The sequence below is a fragment of the Heterodontus francisci genome, chromosome 7 (assembly GCF_036365525.1).
Source record: "Heterodontus francisci isolate sHetFra1 chromosome 7, sHetFra1.hap1, whole genome shotgun sequence".
Classification (NCBI taxonomy): domain Eukaryota; kingdom Metazoa; phylum Chordata; class Chondrichthyes; order Heterodontiformes; family Heterodontidae; genus Heterodontus; species Heterodontus francisci.
This window is the reverse complement of record NC_090377.1, coordinates 26,997,174-27,017,655: the sequence shown is the minus strand read 5'-3', so window position 1 is coordinate 27,017,655 and position 20,482 is coordinate 26,997,174. Positions and strand designations below refer to the sequence as shown.

The 20,482-nt window shown below is 42.9% G+C and overlaps 1 protein-coding gene across 7 annotated transcripts in view; it reads left to right on the top strand.

Annotated features, from left to right (window-relative positions):
• The first annotated feature begins 3,926 nt into the window (after positions 1–3,926).
• Positions 3,927–20,482, top strand: part of rif1 (replication timing regulatory factor 1) — a 99,824-nt gene continuing 83,268 nt past the window's right edge. For 2 of the 7 annotated variants that reach the window (XM_068034922.1, XM_068034915.1), the window contains exons 1-2: positions 3,927–4,160; positions 19,767–19,895. In XM_068034922.1, the coding sequence (XP_067891023.1) occupies positions 19,783–19,895 (113 nt within the window). In that variant the 5' untranslated portion in view covers positions 3,927–4,160; positions 19,767–19,782. Of the gene's footprint in view, positions 4,168–6,894; positions 7,050–16,177; positions 16,223–19,766; positions 19,896–20,482 lie in introns of all 7 variants that reach the window. The other 5 variants (XM_068034919.1, XM_068034918.1, XM_068034921.1 and 2 more) reach the window with 5 other exon arrangements.

Here is a 20,482-nt window from a genome sequence, read left to right as displayed (position 1 = left end):
TCAAATTCTACATATGGCTGCCCAGTCAATCTCCGTAAGTTCCGAAACTTCTGACGGTAAACTTCAGGGACTAACTCATACGCAGTGAGAACAGCCTTTTTTGCCATCTCGTAATCTGCAGAAGCCTCTTCAGGAAGCATGGCATAAACTTCATGAGCTCTGCCTACCAACCTGCTTTGCATAAGCAGTGTCCAGCTCTTTTTCGGCCATTTCATTTGTTTGGCTATTTTTTCAAAAGATATGAAAAATGCCTCTATGTCCCTTTCCTTAAACTTAGGAAGAGCCTGTATAAATGTAAACAACTTTTCCTTGGGTCCTGAGCTAAATTCAAATTCTTCCTGACCCAAATTTTCCCTGGATTTAGGATTACCCTTTTGTCATAGGTTTAAGGTGCGAGGGGCAAAGTTTAGAGGGGATGTGCGAGGCAAGTTTTTTTTACACAGAGAGTGGTGAGTGCCTGGAACTTGCTGCCGGGGGAGGTGGTGGAAGCAGGTACGATAGCAACTTTTAAGAGACATCTTGACAAATACATGAATAGGATGGGAATAGAGGGATACGGACCCCAGAAGTGCAGAAGGTTTTAGTTTAGACAGGCATCATGATCGGTGCAGGCTTGGAGGGCCAAATGGCCTGTTCCTGTGCTGTACTGTTCTTTGTCTTAGTTCCACCTCTTTTAACTTAAATTCCCTCTTATCTTTCACTTTCTATCCAAAATGCTCTCTCTTTCTCCCTTTCCCCTTTTTCCAATTCAAGTTTTCTTATTACTATTGCTTTTTTTCCCCTTTCCCTCTTTGTCCAATTCAAGTTTTTTTCATTTCTAACTGAAACCTAGCCAATTCTACTCCATCACTCTCTGATTTATGACCTTCTTGTCTCTCATCTTTTCCTTCTTCTTCTAATTCCAGATGTTGGGCTATTATGTCAATAATCTCTGCTTTTTTGGCACCTAATTTCAATTCTAACCCCAATTATGTTGCCAATCCCTTTAATTTATTCTTAATTAAAGTTATCAAGTCACTCAGGGAAACACTCTGCGCTCCCAAAAACTCTGCTGCAACCGCTAATACCATTACTATGGTATAGACTGTGCCTTACTATACAAAAGAGTTGGTTCCTTTTTATTTCTTTGTAATTGGCGTTAGATATAGATCCCAACAATCGAGTTTCCAACTGATATGCCAATTAATATGATGCTAGATGCAAGACCCCAATTTGTATGCTATCCCAGAAATGAGCAATTAATATGATTCCAAACATGAGCCCTCCAAATTAGTTTGATTCTGATCTCAGACACGAGCCGCCGAATTAAAATGTGATTCGACCACGAAGGAGCTCGAATTAATACATTAGGGCACAACTGCTCAATTATGACTCTGGTGGAAGCAACGCACCGTCAATTCAGTCCTGTCACTCCACAGGTCTCATCATACATATCTTAAAGCTTTCCAAATCAAAGAAAGCCACAGCCAAATCTAATAACCCCCCGGATGAGGTGAACTAAACCAGGTATCTTTAGATATCAACAAATTAACTGTTTATTAGAAAAAAAACTAAAATCTTAAACACTAAGATAAACCAATATCTAAAGACCTTATAACTTATTTAAAGAAACTAAGTCCCGCATTCGCAAACATATACCCAAACTATCAGTAGTTTGGTGTTTAATTAGCTGCACGAAACATAGAAATAACAATAAAGTCTTTGTTGATTGACGTTCCTTACGAAATGGAATCTTCACTGTAGACACAGTCCAAGATTGCTTTACGTCTTCGCTGTTGTCCGATGGGAAAAAACAAGTTCTTCAATGATAGGAAATTCAATAGTCTAGTTCAGCAGTTGAAGTATTACTCTTCTCTTTCCAGTGATGAACAACAATTCGCTACCACTTTCAAAAGAATCTATCTGGCTTGACTTTTTAGAATTTTGAGAGAATGATAAATAAACAGACTAAATTCTCTTCCTTCAGTTTAAATGGTCTGAGAGGTCTCCTTTCAGGTGCTAACACAGCTGTGTCAACTGTCTCGGCAAAGCCAGTTTTCAAAGTCAAACTGCAACATTGTATGTCCTGTCGTCCCTCTCTGTATAGTTGTATCCAGGCAACCAAGATGCACCTTCACTTGGTAACTTCTGAAGCTGGCTGTCTTAAAGAAGTACTGATCTCTTACAGCCTTCAGGGCACACCGCATATTTCCTGAAATAAAACAGGATTACGACACCCTTAATACACTTAGTTAACAAAGATCTATCAATATCAGTTTTAAATTTAATAATTGACCTAGCAGCAATTGCTGCTTGTGAAACAGAGTTCCAAACTTCTACAAACATTTATGTCTAGAAGAGTTTCCTAATTTCATTCCTAAAAGGTCTGGCTCTAATTTTTGGACTATGCCCCTAGCCCTAGTCTCGCAGTCAGAAATGTAGTTTCTCTCTATCTATCCTATCTGTTCCCTTTAAAATCTTGAAAGCTTCGGTTAAATCATCCCTTAATCTTCTAAATTCCAGGGAATGTAACCCTAGTTTATGTAATCGTTCCTCGTAATTTAACCCATGGATTCCTGGTATCATGCCAGTAAATCTACACTGCATTCCATCCAAGGCCAATATATCCTTCCTAAGGTGTGGTGCTGAAAACTGCTTGCAGTACTCCAGGTGTGGTTTAACCGGAGCTTTGTATAGCTGAAACATGACTTCTATCCCCTTATATTCTTGTCCTGTGGATATAAAAGCCAGCGTTCCATTAGCCTGTTTGATTATTTTCTTTTTCTGTATCCATACATGGCACCTTAATAATCATTATACCTAGAGTCATAGAGATACAGCACTGAAACAGGCCCTTCGGCCCACTGAATCTGTGCCAACCCTCAACCACCCATTTATACTAATCCTACATTAATCCCACATCCCCACCTTCCCTCAATTCTCCTACCAGCTACCTACACTAGGGGCAATTTACAATGGCCAATTTACCTATCAACCTGCAAATCTTTGGCTGTGGGAGGAAACCGGAGCACCCGGCAGAAACCCACACAGGGAGAACTTGCAAACTCCGCACAGGCAGCACTCAGAACTGAACCCGGGTCACTGGAGCTGTGAGGCTGCAGTGCTAACCACTGCGCCACTGTGCCGCCCCAGACCTAGACCTTCCCTATTTCTAGCTTTTCACTACTTAGAAAGGACCATGTTCTAACCTATTAGGGCCAAAGTGGATGACCTCATATTTACCTACATTGAAATCCTTTTGCCACAGTTCCACCCAATCACTTAACCTATCAATATCTTTTTGTAATGTCTATTTACACTGATTACAATGCAGTCTACCTTTGTGTCATCAGCAAATTTGGAAATGTGGCTTTCAAACCCATCATCTAAGCCATGCATAAATATGAATAGTTGAGGTCACATCCTGCTGATTAGAGCACCCGCCCATTATCCCCACTCTCTGTCTCCTGCTGCTCTGCCAATTTCCTAATCAGGTCAATAATTTGCCTTCAATTCCATGAGCTTCAACTTTAGCTAGCAGTCTCTAATGAAGGACTTCATCAAATGCCTTCTGGAAGTCCACATAACTTTTCCTGACAGGAAAGTGATGGTCCAAGAATTCTTAGAAAGTAACTTACGACACACATTCAAGAACAAAATGAGGTGTAAACGAGGATAGTTAACTTTCCTCCCCATCTCCTACAAACCACCGGCTCTGGACACAAACATGAGAGAAGAGGAAAAAGGGGCGAGACCCAAGCCAGCTCTCCTGGCGCATGCGCGCTAGCAAACGGTTAACTTTCAGAGAGGTTTGCCTTCCAACTCTTATTTTGCGATTCTCTTTCTCTAACTGCTTAGCTAACCCAACCTTTAACAACTTACATGACGTTTATATCGTTTTTAAAAAAAAATAATAATTGTGTAGGCTGGTGCAGGGAGCTGGTTGCTGGGGTGAAAGGTCGTTACCCAGGCTGCCTGGCCCTTTGGCGCGAGTATTTTCCCGCGGGCTCCCGAGCGCCTCTTGTTGGGAGTCGGTGCAGCGGCGGCGACAGCGGTAGCAGGAGCGGGAGAGAGTTTGTGTTTCCGTTTATTTCTTGACGGGAGGGAGAGACGTGTCTCGAAGCTGATCACTGTTGGGAGTCGAGCTGGGCGCCGGACTATGTGTGGGTAGAAGAGGCCAGGTAGGCGGTGAGTGCGTGGGGGGGCCCCGGGCCCCTGTTAACCCCCGTCTCCCCACCCCGGCCGCTCTCTCTCCCTCTCCCTCCTGTTGTACGCGGGACTGGGGGAGAGAAGGGCTGGGTGGCGGCCTGGCTTGGGATGACCTGGCCTCTCTGTGTTCAGATACAGTCCGCTGGAGAGCTGAGGAAGAACTCGGGCCTCTCTGTCTGCGCATTTCAAAGTTGCCATCCTGTGGACTCGGAAATTAATTTAGTTTAAATAAAAATCCCATCTGTTTGAGTTCGTTGGCTCTTGGAACCTGACCTGTTGTTATTTGTGACTCTTAATCCGAAATAGGGTTTTTAAAATCATTACTGGGTGTATTTTTTTAAATTTCCATGTGTAGTTTGGAGCTCAACCTCCCTTTCCACCAGTTGAAATTTACAAATACTGCCCGGGTCCAACTTAACGAGAACACACATTTTTGTGTATTTTGCTTTTGTTTAGGATGTTTCAGGTAGTTTACTTTTAACTCGAACTCTAACTTCGAATATTAAACAATCAGTCCTTGTAATTTTGTTTTTGTTGTATGGTATGTTAAACTTGAGGTTTAAATAGAGAAAGGTAGGAGAGGCTACATAAGTCACAAACCAATTTCCCAGACACTAAATTCTAAATAATTTTTAAACTATTTCTATATATGTTTAACTTAAAATAACATGTGAAATATAATAGTTTCAAATTTGCCTCCATGTGGCTGATCAGAAGTATCAAGGCACAGGAGTGGTCATCTTTCTTTGATGATGGCTATATGTTGCATTGATTAGGAAATTGAGATTGTGGATTTGCAACAGATGAGACTGCGTGAGGGTCATAAGAAAATCACGGGTGAGCGAAGTTCCCTTTTAGATAAAATGGCAAGGAAACCAGTAAATCTATTTGTTATAGTTGCTATATTATCTATATAATTGGTTTGTGTCTGTCTTTGAGCAACTAGCCAATAGTAATCGAGTGAATGGATGTAGGATTAGTTCATGGACAGGAAACAGAGAGGTGGGGTAAACGAGGCATTTTCAAGTTAGCGGGCTATGACTAGCGGAGTGCCATAAGAATCAGTTCTGGGGCCTCAGCTAATTACAATCTATATTAATGGCTTAGATGAGACTGAGTTTGCTGATGATACAAAGCCAGGTGGGAATGTCACCTGTGAGGAGCACACAGGCCGCAGTGAGATGAGGTTAAGTGAGTGGGCAGCAAGGTGGCAGATAATGTGAGGAAGTGTGAGGTTATTCACTTTGATAATCAGAATAGAAAAGCAAATATTTTTAAAAGGCATGAAACTTTTAAATATTGATGATCAGAGAGACTCTGGTGTGCTCATGTAAGGAATATAGAAAGTTAGCATGCAGGTACAGTAAGCAATTAAGAAGGCAAATGAAATGTTGGCCTTTATTGCAAGGGGACTGGAGTACAAGAACAAGTCTTGCTACAGTTGTATAGGACTTTGGTGAGACCACAACTTGAGTACTGTGCTTAGATTTGGTCTCCGTATTTAAGGAAAGATATACTCGCCTTGGAAGCGCTACAGCAAAGCTTCACTGGATTGGTTCCTAGGATGAGATGGTTGTCCTGTGATGAAAGGCCAAGTAAATTGTACCTATACTGTCTGGAGTTTAGAAGAATGAACGCTGATCTCATTGAAACATAAAAAGATTCTGAGGGCTTGACGCGATAGACACTGATTGTTCCCCCTGACTGGGGAATCTGGAACATGGGCACAGCCTCAGGATAAAAGGTCGATTATTTAGGACTGAGATGAGAGAGTTTTTCACTCAGACAATTGTGAATCTTTGGAATTCTGTACCCCAGAGGGTTGTGGGTGTTCCTTGATTATATGGCTGGGATAGATAGATATAGATCTCTCGGGGAATGAAGAGATATGGGGAGCGGGTGGGAAAGTGGAGTTGACATGGAAGATTAGCCATGTTTGTATTGAATGGTGGAGCAGGCTCAAGGGGCCATAGTGTCTGCTCCTGCTCCTATTTGATTTGATTTTGTTTTAGAGATACAGCACTGAAACAGGCCCTTCGGCCCACCGAGTCTGTGCCGACCATTAACCACCCATTTATACTAATCCCATATTCCTACCACATCCTCACCTGTCCCTATATTCCCCTACCACCTACCTATACTAGGGGCAATTTATAATGGGCAATTTATAATGGCCAATTTACCTATCAACCTGCAAGTCTTTTTGGCTGTGGGAGGAAACCGGAGCACCCGGAGGAAACCCACGCAGACACAGGGAGAACTTGCAAGCTGCACACAGGCAGTACCCAGAATTGAACCCGGGTCGCTGGAGTTGTGAGGCTGCGGTGCTAACCACTGTGCCGCCCTGTATTGTTATGACCATTCCATTTGTCAGTATCTTCTCAATCTCACTGGCCAATACTAATCCCATAACCATCTCTTCATATCGCTTTCTAGCAGTCTTGTTGAATATTGAAAGGCACATTGATTGGTCTGGAGGCTCATCAATCAGTTAAAACAGTTGGTTAAAGTAGGGGTACATGGTAATAATGGGCCAGCCACCACCAGTACAAAAGCAAAATACTGCAGGTACTGGAAATCTGAAATAAGAACAGAAAATGTTGGAAATACTCAGCAGGTCTGGCAACATCTGTGGAGAGAAACAGTTAACATTTCAGGTCAATGACATTTTGTCAGCCGCCACCAATATTGCTTTTTTTTTTCCAGGCATTTCCCTTATTTCACTTTGCTCTGGTCCCATTTGCGCAAATGCCACTCCTGTGGCTTTGATGTTGTGTATTGGTTGCCAAGTTCTCCTGCCCAACTTTGACTGCCCACTGTCTATTTCTAGACGGCAGCTTCAGAGCAAAAAGGAAATTGAGGTGGGTACACCAGTCTTACTGCATTGGGGCTGCAGATCAGCTGATTATTTCAGGGACCAGGCAGACACTTCCGTCCTGTGCGTTCGCCTTTGGAGTACCCCGAGGCTGGTTTCCTCCTTTTGCTCACTTGTGTGCTGTCCTTCACAGCATTATCCATAACTATGAAGTTAGTGTCTATATGTATGACACTTTGCTTGACTGTGATCATATCTGTGTCAGATTATCTTTCCAACATAAAGCTGTGAATGAGCCAGAACTCCCTCCAATTGATTGTTGAGAAGACAAATTATTATTTAGTTCCTATAATAGTTAAATGTACAAAACCTGCACACTTGCCACCAGCATCTTATCCCTCGCCAGTTGCTCATTCAGGATGAAACAGACCATGTGTCATGTCAATGGCCTGTTCAACCTATCACCCAGACTGCTTGCTTCCACCTCCCAAACATCAGTGCCCCCACCCTTGCTTTACCCCTGTGACAGCTGAAATCTTTATTTATGTTGCTTCTTTTAGACTTGATATTTTTTCCAGCATCCTTTTGCCAACCTTTCATCTTCCTGACTTAATAGCTTCCAATTTATTCAACACCAAACTGCCAATATCTGCACAAAATTCCACTGTGTCCTCACTGATCTACACTGGTTCTGTCTGCCAGAACATTAAATCCCCACCGTCATCTTCAAAACTTTCCCATGGCCTTGCCACTGCATACTTTTGCAATCTCCTCCAATCTTTGTCCCATTTGCCCCCCACCCTCCCCAATCTTCTGGTGTTGACTGTTCATTGTATTCTGTGTGCACACACACTGAATGCACAGCTGCCCCAAACCCTTCCATCTTTCCATCTTCTTTACAGATCTTTCTGACTAAACCTTCAACCACTTTCTCGCAGGGCATAAGGTTTGTTCCTTTTTTTTACTTTTCTCTGTAAAGCTCCTTGGGATGCTTTTCTATATTAGAGATGGTATATGCATGCAAATTGTTGCTGTAGTTTCAACTTCTTGTTTGCCCTTATTGTTGGTCTTTTCAGTTTCTTAATAAACTCAAGTTGTCCACTATCCAGTCCACATCCTGTCCTGAACCACCCAAATCCTTGCTGACTGCCATTGGCTCTATCAGCCCATTGCATTGATTTCATAATTTTCCATTGCCTCTTTCCAATCCATGTCATCTCTTAAAACTTTTCCAGATTTTTATTCCTTTGTTTCTCTGACTCTCGTCTCCTGTGCTTCCTCCTCCTCCCACTCCTATATTGGTGGCAGAATCTGCACCTGTCTCTGGATCTCCTTCCCTTAACCATGTCATAACATAAGAAATAGGAGCAGGAGTGGCCCATTCAGCTCCTCAAGCCTGCTCCGCCATTTAATAAGATCATGGTTGATATGATTGTGGCCTTAACTCCACTTTCCTAGCTGTTCCCCATAGCCCTTGACTTCCTTGTAGATCAAAAATCTGTTTAACTCTGCCTTGAATATATTCAGTGATCCAGCCTCTGCTGCTCACTGGGGAAGAGAGTTCCAAAGTTTAATGATCCTTTGAGAAGAAGAAATTCCTCCTCATCTCCATCTTAAATGAGAGACCCCTTATCTTGAAACTCTACCCCCAAGTTCTAGATTTCCCACGAGGGGAAACATCCTCTCAGCATCTACCCTGTCAAGCCTGCTCAGAATCTTGGATGTTTCAATAAGATCACCTCTCATTCTTCTAAACTTCAATAAGTATAGGCCCAACCTGTTCAACCTTTCCTCATATGACAACCTCTTCATTCCAGGAATTGGCTTAGTGAGCCTTCTCAACTCTTACATGCTCTCTGAAATGACCTAGCAAGCCACTCAGTTGTATCTAACCGCTACAAAGTCTATAAAAAGGAATGAAACTGGATGGAACACCCGGCATTGACCTAGGCACTGGAAACGACAATGGCAAACCCAGCACTGTTGACCCTGAAAAGTCCTCCTTACTAACATCTGGGGGCTTGTGCCAAAGTTGGGAGAGCTGTCCCACAGACTAGTCAAGCAACAGCCTGACATAGTCATACTCACGGAATCATACCTTACAGACAATGTCCCAGACACTGCCATCACCATCCCCGGGTATGTTCTGTCCCACCGGCAGGTGGTGGCACAGTGGTATACAGTAGGGAGGGAGTTGCCCAGGGAGTCCTCAACATCGACTCTGGACCCCATGAAGTCTCATGGCATCAGGTCAAAGATGGGCAAGGTAACCTCCTACTGATTACCACCTACTGCCCTCCCTCAGCTGATGACTCAGTACTCCTCCATGTTGAACACCACTTGGAGGAAGCACTGAGGGTGGCAAGGGCACTAAATGTACTCTGGGTGGGGCACTTCAATGTCCATCACCAAGAGTGGCTCGGTAGCACCACTACTGACCGCCGAGCTGGCCGAGTCCTAAAGGACATAGCTGCTTGACTGGATCTGCGGCAGGTGGTGGGGGAACCAACACAAGGGAAAAACATACTTGACCTCGTCCTCACCAATCTGCCTGCCGCAGATGCTTCTGTCCATGACAGTATTGGTAGGAGTGACCACCGCACAGTACTTGTGGAGACGAAATCCCGCCTTCACATTGAGGATACCGTCCATCGTGTTGTGTGGCACTATCACCGTGCTAAATGGGATAGATTTTGAACAGATCTAGCAATGCAAAACTGGGCATCCATGAGGCGCTGTGGGCCATCAGCAGCAGCAGAATTGTACTCATCCACAATCTGTAACCTCATGGCCTGGCATATCCCCCACTCTACCATTACCATCAAGCCAGGAGACCAACCCTGGTTCAATGAAGAGTGCAGGAGGGCATGCCAGGAGCAGCATCAGGCATACCTCAAAATGAGGTGTCAACCTGGTGAAGCTACAACCCAGGACTACTTGCATGCCAAACTGCGTAAGCAGCATGTGATAGACAGAGCTAAGCGATCCCATAATCAACGGATCAGATCTGAGCTCTGCAGTCCTGCCACATCCAGCCGTGAATGGTGGGGGACAATTAAACAACTAACTGGAGGAGGTGGCTCCACAAATATCCCCATCCTCAATGATGGGGGAGCCCAGTGAAAGATAAGGCTGAAGCATTTGCAACAATCTTCAGCCAGAAGTGCCGAGTTGATGATCCATCTCGGCCTCCTCCTGAAGTCCCCAGCATCACAGATGCCAGACTTCAGCCAATTCGATTCACTCCGCGTGATATCAAGAAACGACTGAAGGCACTGGATACTGCAAAAGCTATGGGCCCTGACAATATTCCGGCAATAGTACTGATGACCTGTGCTCCAGAACTTGCCGCGCCCCTAGCCGAGCTGTTCCAGTACAGCTACAACACTGGCATCTACCCTGCAATGTGGAAAATTGCCCAGGTATATCCTGTACGCATAAAGCAGGACAAGTCCAACCCGGCCAATTACCGCCCCATCAGTCTACTTTCAATCATCAGTAAAGTGATGGAAGGTGTCATCAACAGTGCCATCAAGCGGCACTTGCTTAGCAACAACCTGCTCAGTGACGCTCAGTTCCTGACCTCATTACAGCCTTGGTTCAAACATGGACAAAAGAGCTGAACTAAAGAGGTGAGGTGAGAGTGACTGTCCTTGACATCAAGGCAGCATTTGACTGAGTATGGTATCAAGGAGCCCTAGCAAAACTGGAGTCAATGGGAATCACGGGGAAAACCCTCCGCTGGCAAGAGTCATACCTAGCGCAAAGGAAGATGGTTGTGGTTGTTGGAGGTCAATCATCTGAGCTCCAGGCCATCACTACAGGAGTTCCTCAGGGTAGTGTCCTAGGCCCAACCATCTTCAGCTGCTTCATCAATGACCTTCCTTCAATCGTAAGGTCAGAAGTGGGGATGTTTGCTGATGATTGCACAATGTTCAGCACCATTCGTGACTCCTCAAATACTGAAGCAGTCCGTGTAGAAATGCAGCAAGACCTGGACAATATCCAGGCTTGGGCTGATAAGTGGCAAGCAACATTCGCGCCACACAAGTGCCAGGCAATGACGATCTCCAACAAGAGAGAATCTAACCATCTCCCCTTGACATTCAACGGCATTACCATCGCTGAATCCCCCACTATCAACATCCTAGGGGTTACCATTGACCAGAAACTGAACTGGAGTAGCCATATAAATTCCGTGGCTACAAGAGCAGGTCAGAGGCTAGAAATCCTGAGGCGAGTAACTCACCTCCTGACTCCCCAAGGCCCGTCCACCATCTACAAGGCACAAGTCAGGAGTGTGATGGAATGCCTGGATGGGTGCAGCTCCAACAACACTCAAGAAGCTCGACACCATCCAGGACAAAGCAGCCCGCTTGATTGGCACCCCATCTACAAACATTCACTCCCTCCTCCGACGCACAGCGGCAGCAGTGTGCACCATCTACAAGATGCAATGCACCAAGGCTCCTTAGACACCACCTTCCAAACCCGTGACCTCTACCAACAAGAAGGGCAGGGGCAGCAAATACATGGGAACACCACCATCTGCAAGTTCTTCTCCAAGTCTCTCACCATCCTGATTTGGAACTATATCGCCGTTCCTTCACTGTCGCTGGATCAAAATCCTGGAACTCCCTTCCTAACAGCACTGTGGGTCTACCTACCCCAAATGGACTGCAGTGGTTCAAGAAGGCAGTTCACCACCACCTTCTCGAGGGCAATTAGGGATGGGCAATAAATGCTGGCCTGGCCAGCGATGCCCACATCCCATGAATGAATTTTTTAAAAAAACTGCTTTCAATGCAAGTATATCCTTTAAGTAAGGAGACCAAAACTACACAGTACTCTAGGTGTGGTCTCACAGTGCCCTGTACAGTTAGAGCAAGACTTTCCTATTTATATGTACCATTCCCCTTGCAATAAATGCCAACTTTCCATTTTCCTTAATTACTTGCTGTACCTGTATGCTAACTTTTTATGATTCATGTACAAGGACACCCAGATCCCTCTGTACTGCAGCATTCTACAGTCTCTCTCCATGTAAATAATCTGCTTTTCTGTTCTTGCCAAAGTGGACAACCTCACATTTTTCCTCCTTATACTCCATCTGCCAAATTTTTACCCACTCGCTTAACCTATCTATATCACTTTGCAGACGCTTTGTGTCCTCCTCATAACTTACTTTTCTACCTATCTTTGTATCGTCTGCAAATTTGGCTGCGATACACTTGGTCCTTTCATCCAAGTCAATAATATAGATCGTAAATATGTGAGGCCTCAGCACTGATCCCTTTGGCACTCCACTAGTTACAGCTTGCCAACCTGAAATTGTCCCATTTATCCTGATCTCTCGTTTCCTGTTAGCCAATCTTGTTACTTCTCTGCTTACCTTTAACACACTCCTCAGACTTGTCTTTTTGACATTTCTGTCATCTTTATCAATTTTTGTGTCCTTTTAATGCTTGGGGCATTTTCTATATTAAAGGCACAATATTGGTGCAGGTTATTAACTTCAGTTGTTACCCTGAATCCTCTTCCCAGCTTCCTCTTTCTTGCTTCATTGTGGCCAGAGCTTTGTGCTACCTCTTTTCCCCTTTTTCCCTCTTGTGCATTATTCCCACCTGATCCATATTGCAAGGATAGAGGCATCATTACTGTATGTGTGAACTACAACAGTCAAAGAAACACAAAAACTGTATTGAGATTGGAAGGCATCCAGCCAAGAGGAGAAACAAGAAAGGACTTGCAGGAGTGTCAGATAATAAAATTGCATGAGCTATCCTGAATATATATGAGAGAAAGATGGAGAAGGATGTGGGGGTGACATTGGCAAAGAAACAGCCATTTACAGAATGATGCCATTTTTTGGCTAACACAACGCAAGAGTTCGATTTAGTAATTATGTAAATTTGCAGTAGTGTATATGTTTACCAAATGAATTGTTTGGAATCTTTTGATTTCTGGTGTCAGAGCTAGGGCAAAGCCTATTGTGCACATTTTTTGTTTGACACAGACTGTGATGTGTCACTTCTAACCAAGGGTACGTCATGCGTGTTCCCACATTGATCTCTGCAGTAGTAAATTAAAGGTGCAGATATTCATACATAGAAACATAGAAAATAGGAGCAGGAGTAGGCCATTCGGCCCTTCGAGTCTGCTCCGCCATTCATTATGATCATGGCTGATCATCCAACTTAGTAACCTGTTCCCGCATTTGCCCCATACCCTTTGATCCCTTTAGACCCAAGAGCTATATCTAACTCCTTCTTGAAAACATACAATGTTTTGGCCTCAACTGCTTTCTGTGGTAGTGAATTCCACAGGCTCACTACTCTCTGGGTGAAGTAATTTCTCCTCATTTCAGTCCTGAAAGGTTTACCCCGTATCCTGAAACTGTGACCCCTGGTTCTGGACTCCGCCACCATCGAGAACATCCTTCCTGCGTCTATACCCTGTCAAGTCCTGTTAGAATTTTATAGGTTTCTGACATCCCCCTCGCTCTTCTGAACTCCAGCAAATATAATCCTAACCGACTCAATCTCTCCTCATACGTCAGTCCCACCATTCCAGGAATCAGTCTGGTAAACCTTCGCTACAGTTCCTCTGTAGCAAGAACATCCTTCCTCAGATAAGGAGACCAAAACTGCACACAATATTCCAGGTGTGGCCTCACCAAGGCCCTGTATAATTGCAGTAAGTCATTCCTGCTCCTGTATTCGAATCCTGTCGCTATGAAGGCCAACATACCATTTGCCTTTTTTACCACCTGTTGCACCTGCATGTTTACCTTCAGCGACTGGTGTACGAGAACACCCAAGTCTCGCTGCATATTCCCCTCTCTGTTTACAGCCGTTCAGATAATCTGCCTTCCTGTTCTTGCTACCAGAGTGGATAACCTCACATTTATCCACATTATACTGCATCTGCCATACATTAGCCCACTCACTCAACTTGTCCAAATCACCCTGAAGCCTCTGCATACTCCTCAACTCACCCTCCCACCCAGTTTTGTGTCATCTGCAAATTTGGAGACTTTACATTTAGTTCCCTCATCTAAATCGTTAATATATATTGTGAATACCTGGGGTCCTGGAACCGATCCCTACGGTACCCCACTAGTCACTGCCTGCCATTCGGAAAAAGGCCCATTTATCCCTACTCTTTGTTTCCTGTCTGCCAACCAATTTTCTATCCATTGCAATACATTACCCCCAATCCCATGTGCTTTAATTTTACAGGCTAATCTCTTATGTGGGACTTTGTCAAAAGCCTTCTGAAAGTCCAAATAAACCACATCCACTGGCTCCCCCTCATCAACTCAACTAGTTACATCCTCGAAGAATTCTAGTAGATTTGTCAAGCATGATTTCCCTTTCGTAAATCCATGCTGACTCCGCCCGAATCTACCACTGTTCTTTCAGTGCTCTGCTATAAAATCTTTGATAATGTACTCTAGAATTTTCCCCACTACCGACGTCAGGCTGACTGATCTATATTTCCCTGCTTTCTCTCTACCTCCCTTTTTAAATAGTGGGGTTACATTAGCTACCCTCCAATCTGTAGGAACTGTTCCAGAGTCTATAGAATCTTGCATCTACTATTTCTAGGACCACTTCCTTAAGTACACTGGGATGCATACCATTCAGGTGCAAGATAATTGCTTAATTTGAACAGGTACCGAAGAGTAGAGCCATAATTTAGTGACAAATCTTTAAAAATGAAATGACTGAAATATTATTGACATGGATGCTTATTGTAAGCTTCATTAAAATGGTAAATAGAAGTCACTTCATGAGGTTTAATAGAATGCAGTGAGCTGCAGACATGCAATACTTCCTCGTCCAATAATCCAGTTAAATATAACAGGTCTTGCCCACACAGTTCATTTAAACTGTAGTGTCAGTGTGACTTTGGCTTTGGTGTTAATGCAACCTGAATCCAGTATCTGGGGGAATTTGACACTTGAACAAAGCAGAGTGGGACTTTCTGCAGGATTGTTACTACATTTTCCTTTGGAGTTATTTTGGTCCTTCATGTCCAGTTCACATTCCAAATTTCGTGTCATTGTGAAATGATTCTGACTGTGCGAATGGCAGTGCTTTTGTAGTGTAGTTCACATAGCTGGAATTCCTCTTTTTACCTGTGGAAATTGAAGTCTCTGTGTTTGATCGTTATCAGCAGCCCTTCAGAGAGTTAAATAAGGGAGAGCAGTGCATGGGAGCGGAGACTCCCATTTATGTGCTTCTCTTTGGCATCATTCTTGCCTAAGTGAAACTGAAAAATACCCAGCAGAGCAAGTGTAGATTTTAACTTCCAAATTTGGATTGGGTCTAAGAGAACATTTTGAGCTAATAACTTTGGGGTGAAGTACTGACCTTTCCTATCATACATGGTAGTCTTGGGGGAGCATTTTAAAGTATCAAACTGGAAGTGCATGACAGTGAAGTTTGACTATCCAGTCGAATAATCTGAACGGTTAAGTGTTCGTTGGTGAGCAGTGAGTTCAGTGCATCTGTGGAACCACGCAAGTAGCAGAGTGTGTTCTTGTATGGAGAGATGACGTTGCCAAACAGTGTAAACACTACTGAGCGGTCTGAGATCAGCATCACAGAATCAATTCACCATCTTTTATCTGATCACCTTTAATTTCTGTCCAGGTAGCTAGGTATTTTATGCCAATTGTCTGTGAGGGGTGCTGGACAGAAACAAAAAAAAAAAATTCAGTAACTGCAAATGAGTAAATATCTTCTGGATATGACTTTGGAGGTATTAATGCAATCTTGGTTTGAATAGCGGTCCAAACGCTTTAAGCTCGCTATCTTGTTTTATGATCTTTTGAGGCTGCTAATTAGTGCCCTAATTCACTTAACTGGTGTCCATTGCCTAGTTTTTTGGGAATGCAATTGAGATTGCTTGATGTCCTAAAGTACAAGATACTGAGAATTCAGGTCTACAACCGCAGTTATGCTAGCTACATGAGCCTCCTACCACCTTATTGCATTACACCTCATCAACATTCCTTTCTTCCTCGTGTAGTTGTCTAGTTTCCCATAAATGCATCTATGCTATTCGTCACAATGGCAAGCTGCATATTCTTAGCACTGAGTGGAGAAGTTTCTCCTGAATTTCCCATTGGATTTATTAGTGACTATTTTATGTTTATGCCCTTAGTTTTGGACTATCCCACAAGTGAAAACGTCAGGCTGGGATACTTGAGTAAGTTATGTTCTAATTAGAATACACGCATCATATTCTATAACAATAGTTAGTGATGATGGGAGTTGTTTCATTTAAATTCTGTTTGTTTACATTATCTCATTCTTAACTGGGTTAATTTCCTGTCTGCTTCTGACATGATTATGGGTGCAGTTTAGATGGCCCCAAAATTAACTAACCATTGGTAGGGGGTGGGGTTGGAAAAGTCACTACAGTTTTGGCCTCCTTATCTAGAGAACGATATACTGCCTTAGAAAGGGTGCAACAAAGGTTCACTCGATTGATTCCTGGGATGAGAGGGCTCTGAGAAAATATTGAGTGTACTAGGCATATTCTATGGAATTTAGAAGAATAAGGGGTGATCTCATTGCAGTGTATAAAATTCTGAGGGTTTGACAGCATAGCTGCTGACGGGCTGTTTCCCCTGGCTTAAGACTCTAGAACTAGAGGGCATAGTCACAGGTTAAAATGTCAGCCATTTGGGACTGAGATGAGAAATTTCTTCACTGAGGGTTGTAAATCTTCAGAATTCCCTGCCTTGGTGAGATGTGGATGCTGTGTCATTCGGTATATTCAAGTTAGAGGTCGATTTTTGGGCAGTAATAGAATCAAGATATATGAGGATAATGTGGGAAAGTGGAGTTGATGTAGAAGATCAACCATGGTCTTGGTGAATAGCAGAGTGGGATTGAGGGGCTGTATGGCCTATTTCTGCTCCTAGTATGTAAGTTGCATAATGCTGCAAATTTCTTTGTTAGCATCCAATGGTAATTTCTCTTTGTTTGTGGAGGCTTGTATTACAGTGGACTAGGAGGTTTATGCCCAGAACAACATGCCTCACTTGACTCCCTCAAAAGGGCTTTTACCTACATCTACAACTCAGGAATGTAATGTTCATATTTACCACTCACTCAGATTGGTGCAACTGCAACAATGCTCTAAACTCTATCATCCAGGACAAAGCAGTTCCCTTGATCAACACCCTTGCCACTAGAATCGATATCCAGCACCTACACAGTGGGACTGCAGTATCTAAAATATAAAGGATGGATTGAAGCAGCTCACCAAGGTTACCTTGGCAACACCTCTTCATGTTGTAATGGTTCTATGACTCTCCCCTGCAACTACTACAACTGAGGACAATATCAGCAATATTATGGGAACACCATCACCTCTAAGCTGCCTTCCAAGTCACATACCATCTGGACTTGGACAAAGGTTGCCATTCTATCATTGCTGGGTCACTATCCTAAAATTCCTTATTGAGCACCACCAAAAGGACTGTAATGGTGCAAGGAGAAGGCCCCACCAGAACTACCTCATGTACAGTTATTTGAAAGCTATATAAAAGAACAGTCAGCTGTCAGATTATCTGGGGCTTTGGGAGTCTACCTCCATCTTGAATGCACTCAATGACACCGCATCCACATTTCTCTAAGGTAGAGAGTTCTGAAGATTTACAAACTTCAGTGAAGAAATTTCTCACCTCAATCCCAAATGGCTGACATTTTAACCTGTGACTATGCCCTCTAGTTCTAGAGTCTTAAGCCAGGGGAAACAGCCTGTCAGTAGCTACACTGTCAACCTCTCAGAATTTTATACACTGCAATGAGATCACCCCTTATTCTTCTAAACTCCATCGAATATATGCCTAGTACACTCAATCTCCTCTCAGAAGAGCCCTCTCTTCCTCCTCTCATTGCAGGAATCAATCGAGTGAGCCTTTTGTTGCACCCTTTCTAAGGCAAGTATGTCCATCCTCGCGATAACGCGACAAGGTGGTCAAAACTGTAGTTTGTCCAGACCCCCGCACAATTAGTTGATTCTGGGGCTATCTGAACTGCAGCCGTAATCATGTTGAAAACAGACAAGAGATAAACCCAGTTAAGAATGGGATAATGTAATCCCATTGTTATGCTCCTCCCCCAAAGTCAGGTGGCTTCCTTTGCTTTAACTGTTTTGTCGTCATCTTCCCTTAAGTGATCCAACAGTATTCCATATTAAATGGCAACTTTTAAATCTTGGTTTACATCCAGAATACTGAATCTTTTCATTGAGGTGCAACAGTCTTTGCTTCAACTATTCTGTTCACTAGCTACTCACTGGAAATACATTTTTACTAAACCACCTCCGCTCGTCCTCCATCTTAGTGACCGTTTTAAATTCATAACCCATTGTCACTGACTCCTGAGCCAAAGGGAATAGTCTTTTCCTCTTTACTAAAGCTTTTTATAACTTTCTAAACAACCAATAAACTTCTCTTGATCTTCTCCATTACAGTTCCTGTAGTCCTAAACATCTCATCATAATTGTATTTTATCATTCCTGCTATCCAAGTCTAAGCCATAAGTTCTCCATGGCCTTTCTGCAATGGAGCATTCAGAACTAACAGTACTGCAGCAGTGGCTTCATCAATATCTTGAACATCTTGAGGAGGTTCACTAAGTTGATTCCGGAGTTGAGGGGGTTGGCTTCTGAGGAGAGACTGAGTAGATTGGGATTATATTCAGTGGAATTCAGAAGAATGAGGGGGGATCTTATAGAAACATATAAAATCATGAAGGGAATAGATAAGATACAAGTGGAGAGTATGTTTCCACTGGCAGGTGAAGCTAGGACAAGAGGGCATAGCCTCAAGATTAGAGGGAGCAGATTTAGGACTGAATTAAGAAGGAACTTCTTCACCCAGAGGGTTGTTAATCTATGGAATTCCTTGCCCAGTGAAGTAGTTGACGCTTCTTCAGTAAACGTTTTTAAAGCTAAGGTAGATATCTTTTTGAACAATAAAGGAATTAAGGGATACGGTGAGAGCGCGGGTAAGTGTATCTGAGTCCATGAAAAGATCAGCCATGATCTTATTGAATGGCGGAGCAGACTCGAGGGGCCAGACGGCCTACTCCTGCTCCTACTTATGATATGATATCTATCACAAGCCTCTTTGCTCTTTTACAATATAAAACCCATTATAAAACTAAAATGCTATTGGTCTTTTGCTACTTATGCTTGCACTTTCAAGAATTATGTATTTGCATATGGCTCGGGTTCCTGCTAAATCTAGGATCCCAGTATTTTTTAAATGAGGTGGAGAATTTTAATGGGCAGAATCTGAGCTTGTTTATTTAACAGCAAGTAAAGCGCCGAAGTACTTTGCTATTGGGGTGACTTCTAGCTCTGCAACTTGCTTGCATTTGCTCTGTCCTCATGATTGCATATCTGCTCACTGCAGAATCCTGTTACGATTACATTTATGCGAATCAGCAGTGAGATTTTTAACTTTAAAACACTAAAAATTGTTATAGATTGTTCAATTTATTAATTATCTATAAACTTTAAATTGTTAATGCAAATTTATCAGGAATTATTGGCAATCTTTTCAGTCTTGAACTTCTGCTTTCGGTTGGGTTGAAAAGGACAATGGGAATGTGGCATTACAATTTTACGCATTCTGATAAAGTATAAAAGTAAAAACAGAAAATACCAGAAGCACTTGAAAGGGGAAGTTAGATAAACCAAAGCCTGTTTTTTTTTTTCTCTCCACCTGTAGAATTCCTAGCACGAAAATGATGGCAGCTGCTCATCCAGCAGTTTCTGGTTTGCTGTCACTGTTGGAAGTCTTGGAAGACGTGTCTGTTTCATCCACTGAGCAAGTGGATGCCTACCTTACCATTTCCAGGTTGGTATATGAAGCATTTCACCAGTATGAAATGGTTGGCTCACTGCTGCATTTGTCAGTTGATTGAAGGAAGATGTTGTATGCTGCCTCTGTGAATAGTTTTGTTTGCTCTGATATCATCAGTTTTTCTAAAAGATTAAAGGATTTAATAAAGTTGAGAATGCCGCATGATTTATTTCATTACAAAAATAGTTGAATGCATATCTGCATACATTTTAATTTGTTGCCTAGTCAATGCCCTGGTCTATTACTGGTGTATTTAATTAAAATTGTTTCTGCACTGAAAAGAGAATTGCATTGGAAGAAATTTATTTGAAGTAACAGTTTTACCCACCCCCAAAGCAAGTAGTTATGCATCTCATTTCTTTTTCAAAGAGCAACATATTGTTACCTCTAGGTCCAGAGTTTACATCCAGCCCAAAGTGATCACATGCTTATCTTCCCTCTGAGTTTAAGTGGGGTGCCACAGGGTTTGGTCCTCGGGGCCCCAACTATTTACAACGTATATTAATGACTTGGATGCAGGGATAAAAGGTACTATAGCCGAATTTACAGATGACACTACAATAGGTGGGATAGTAAGTTGC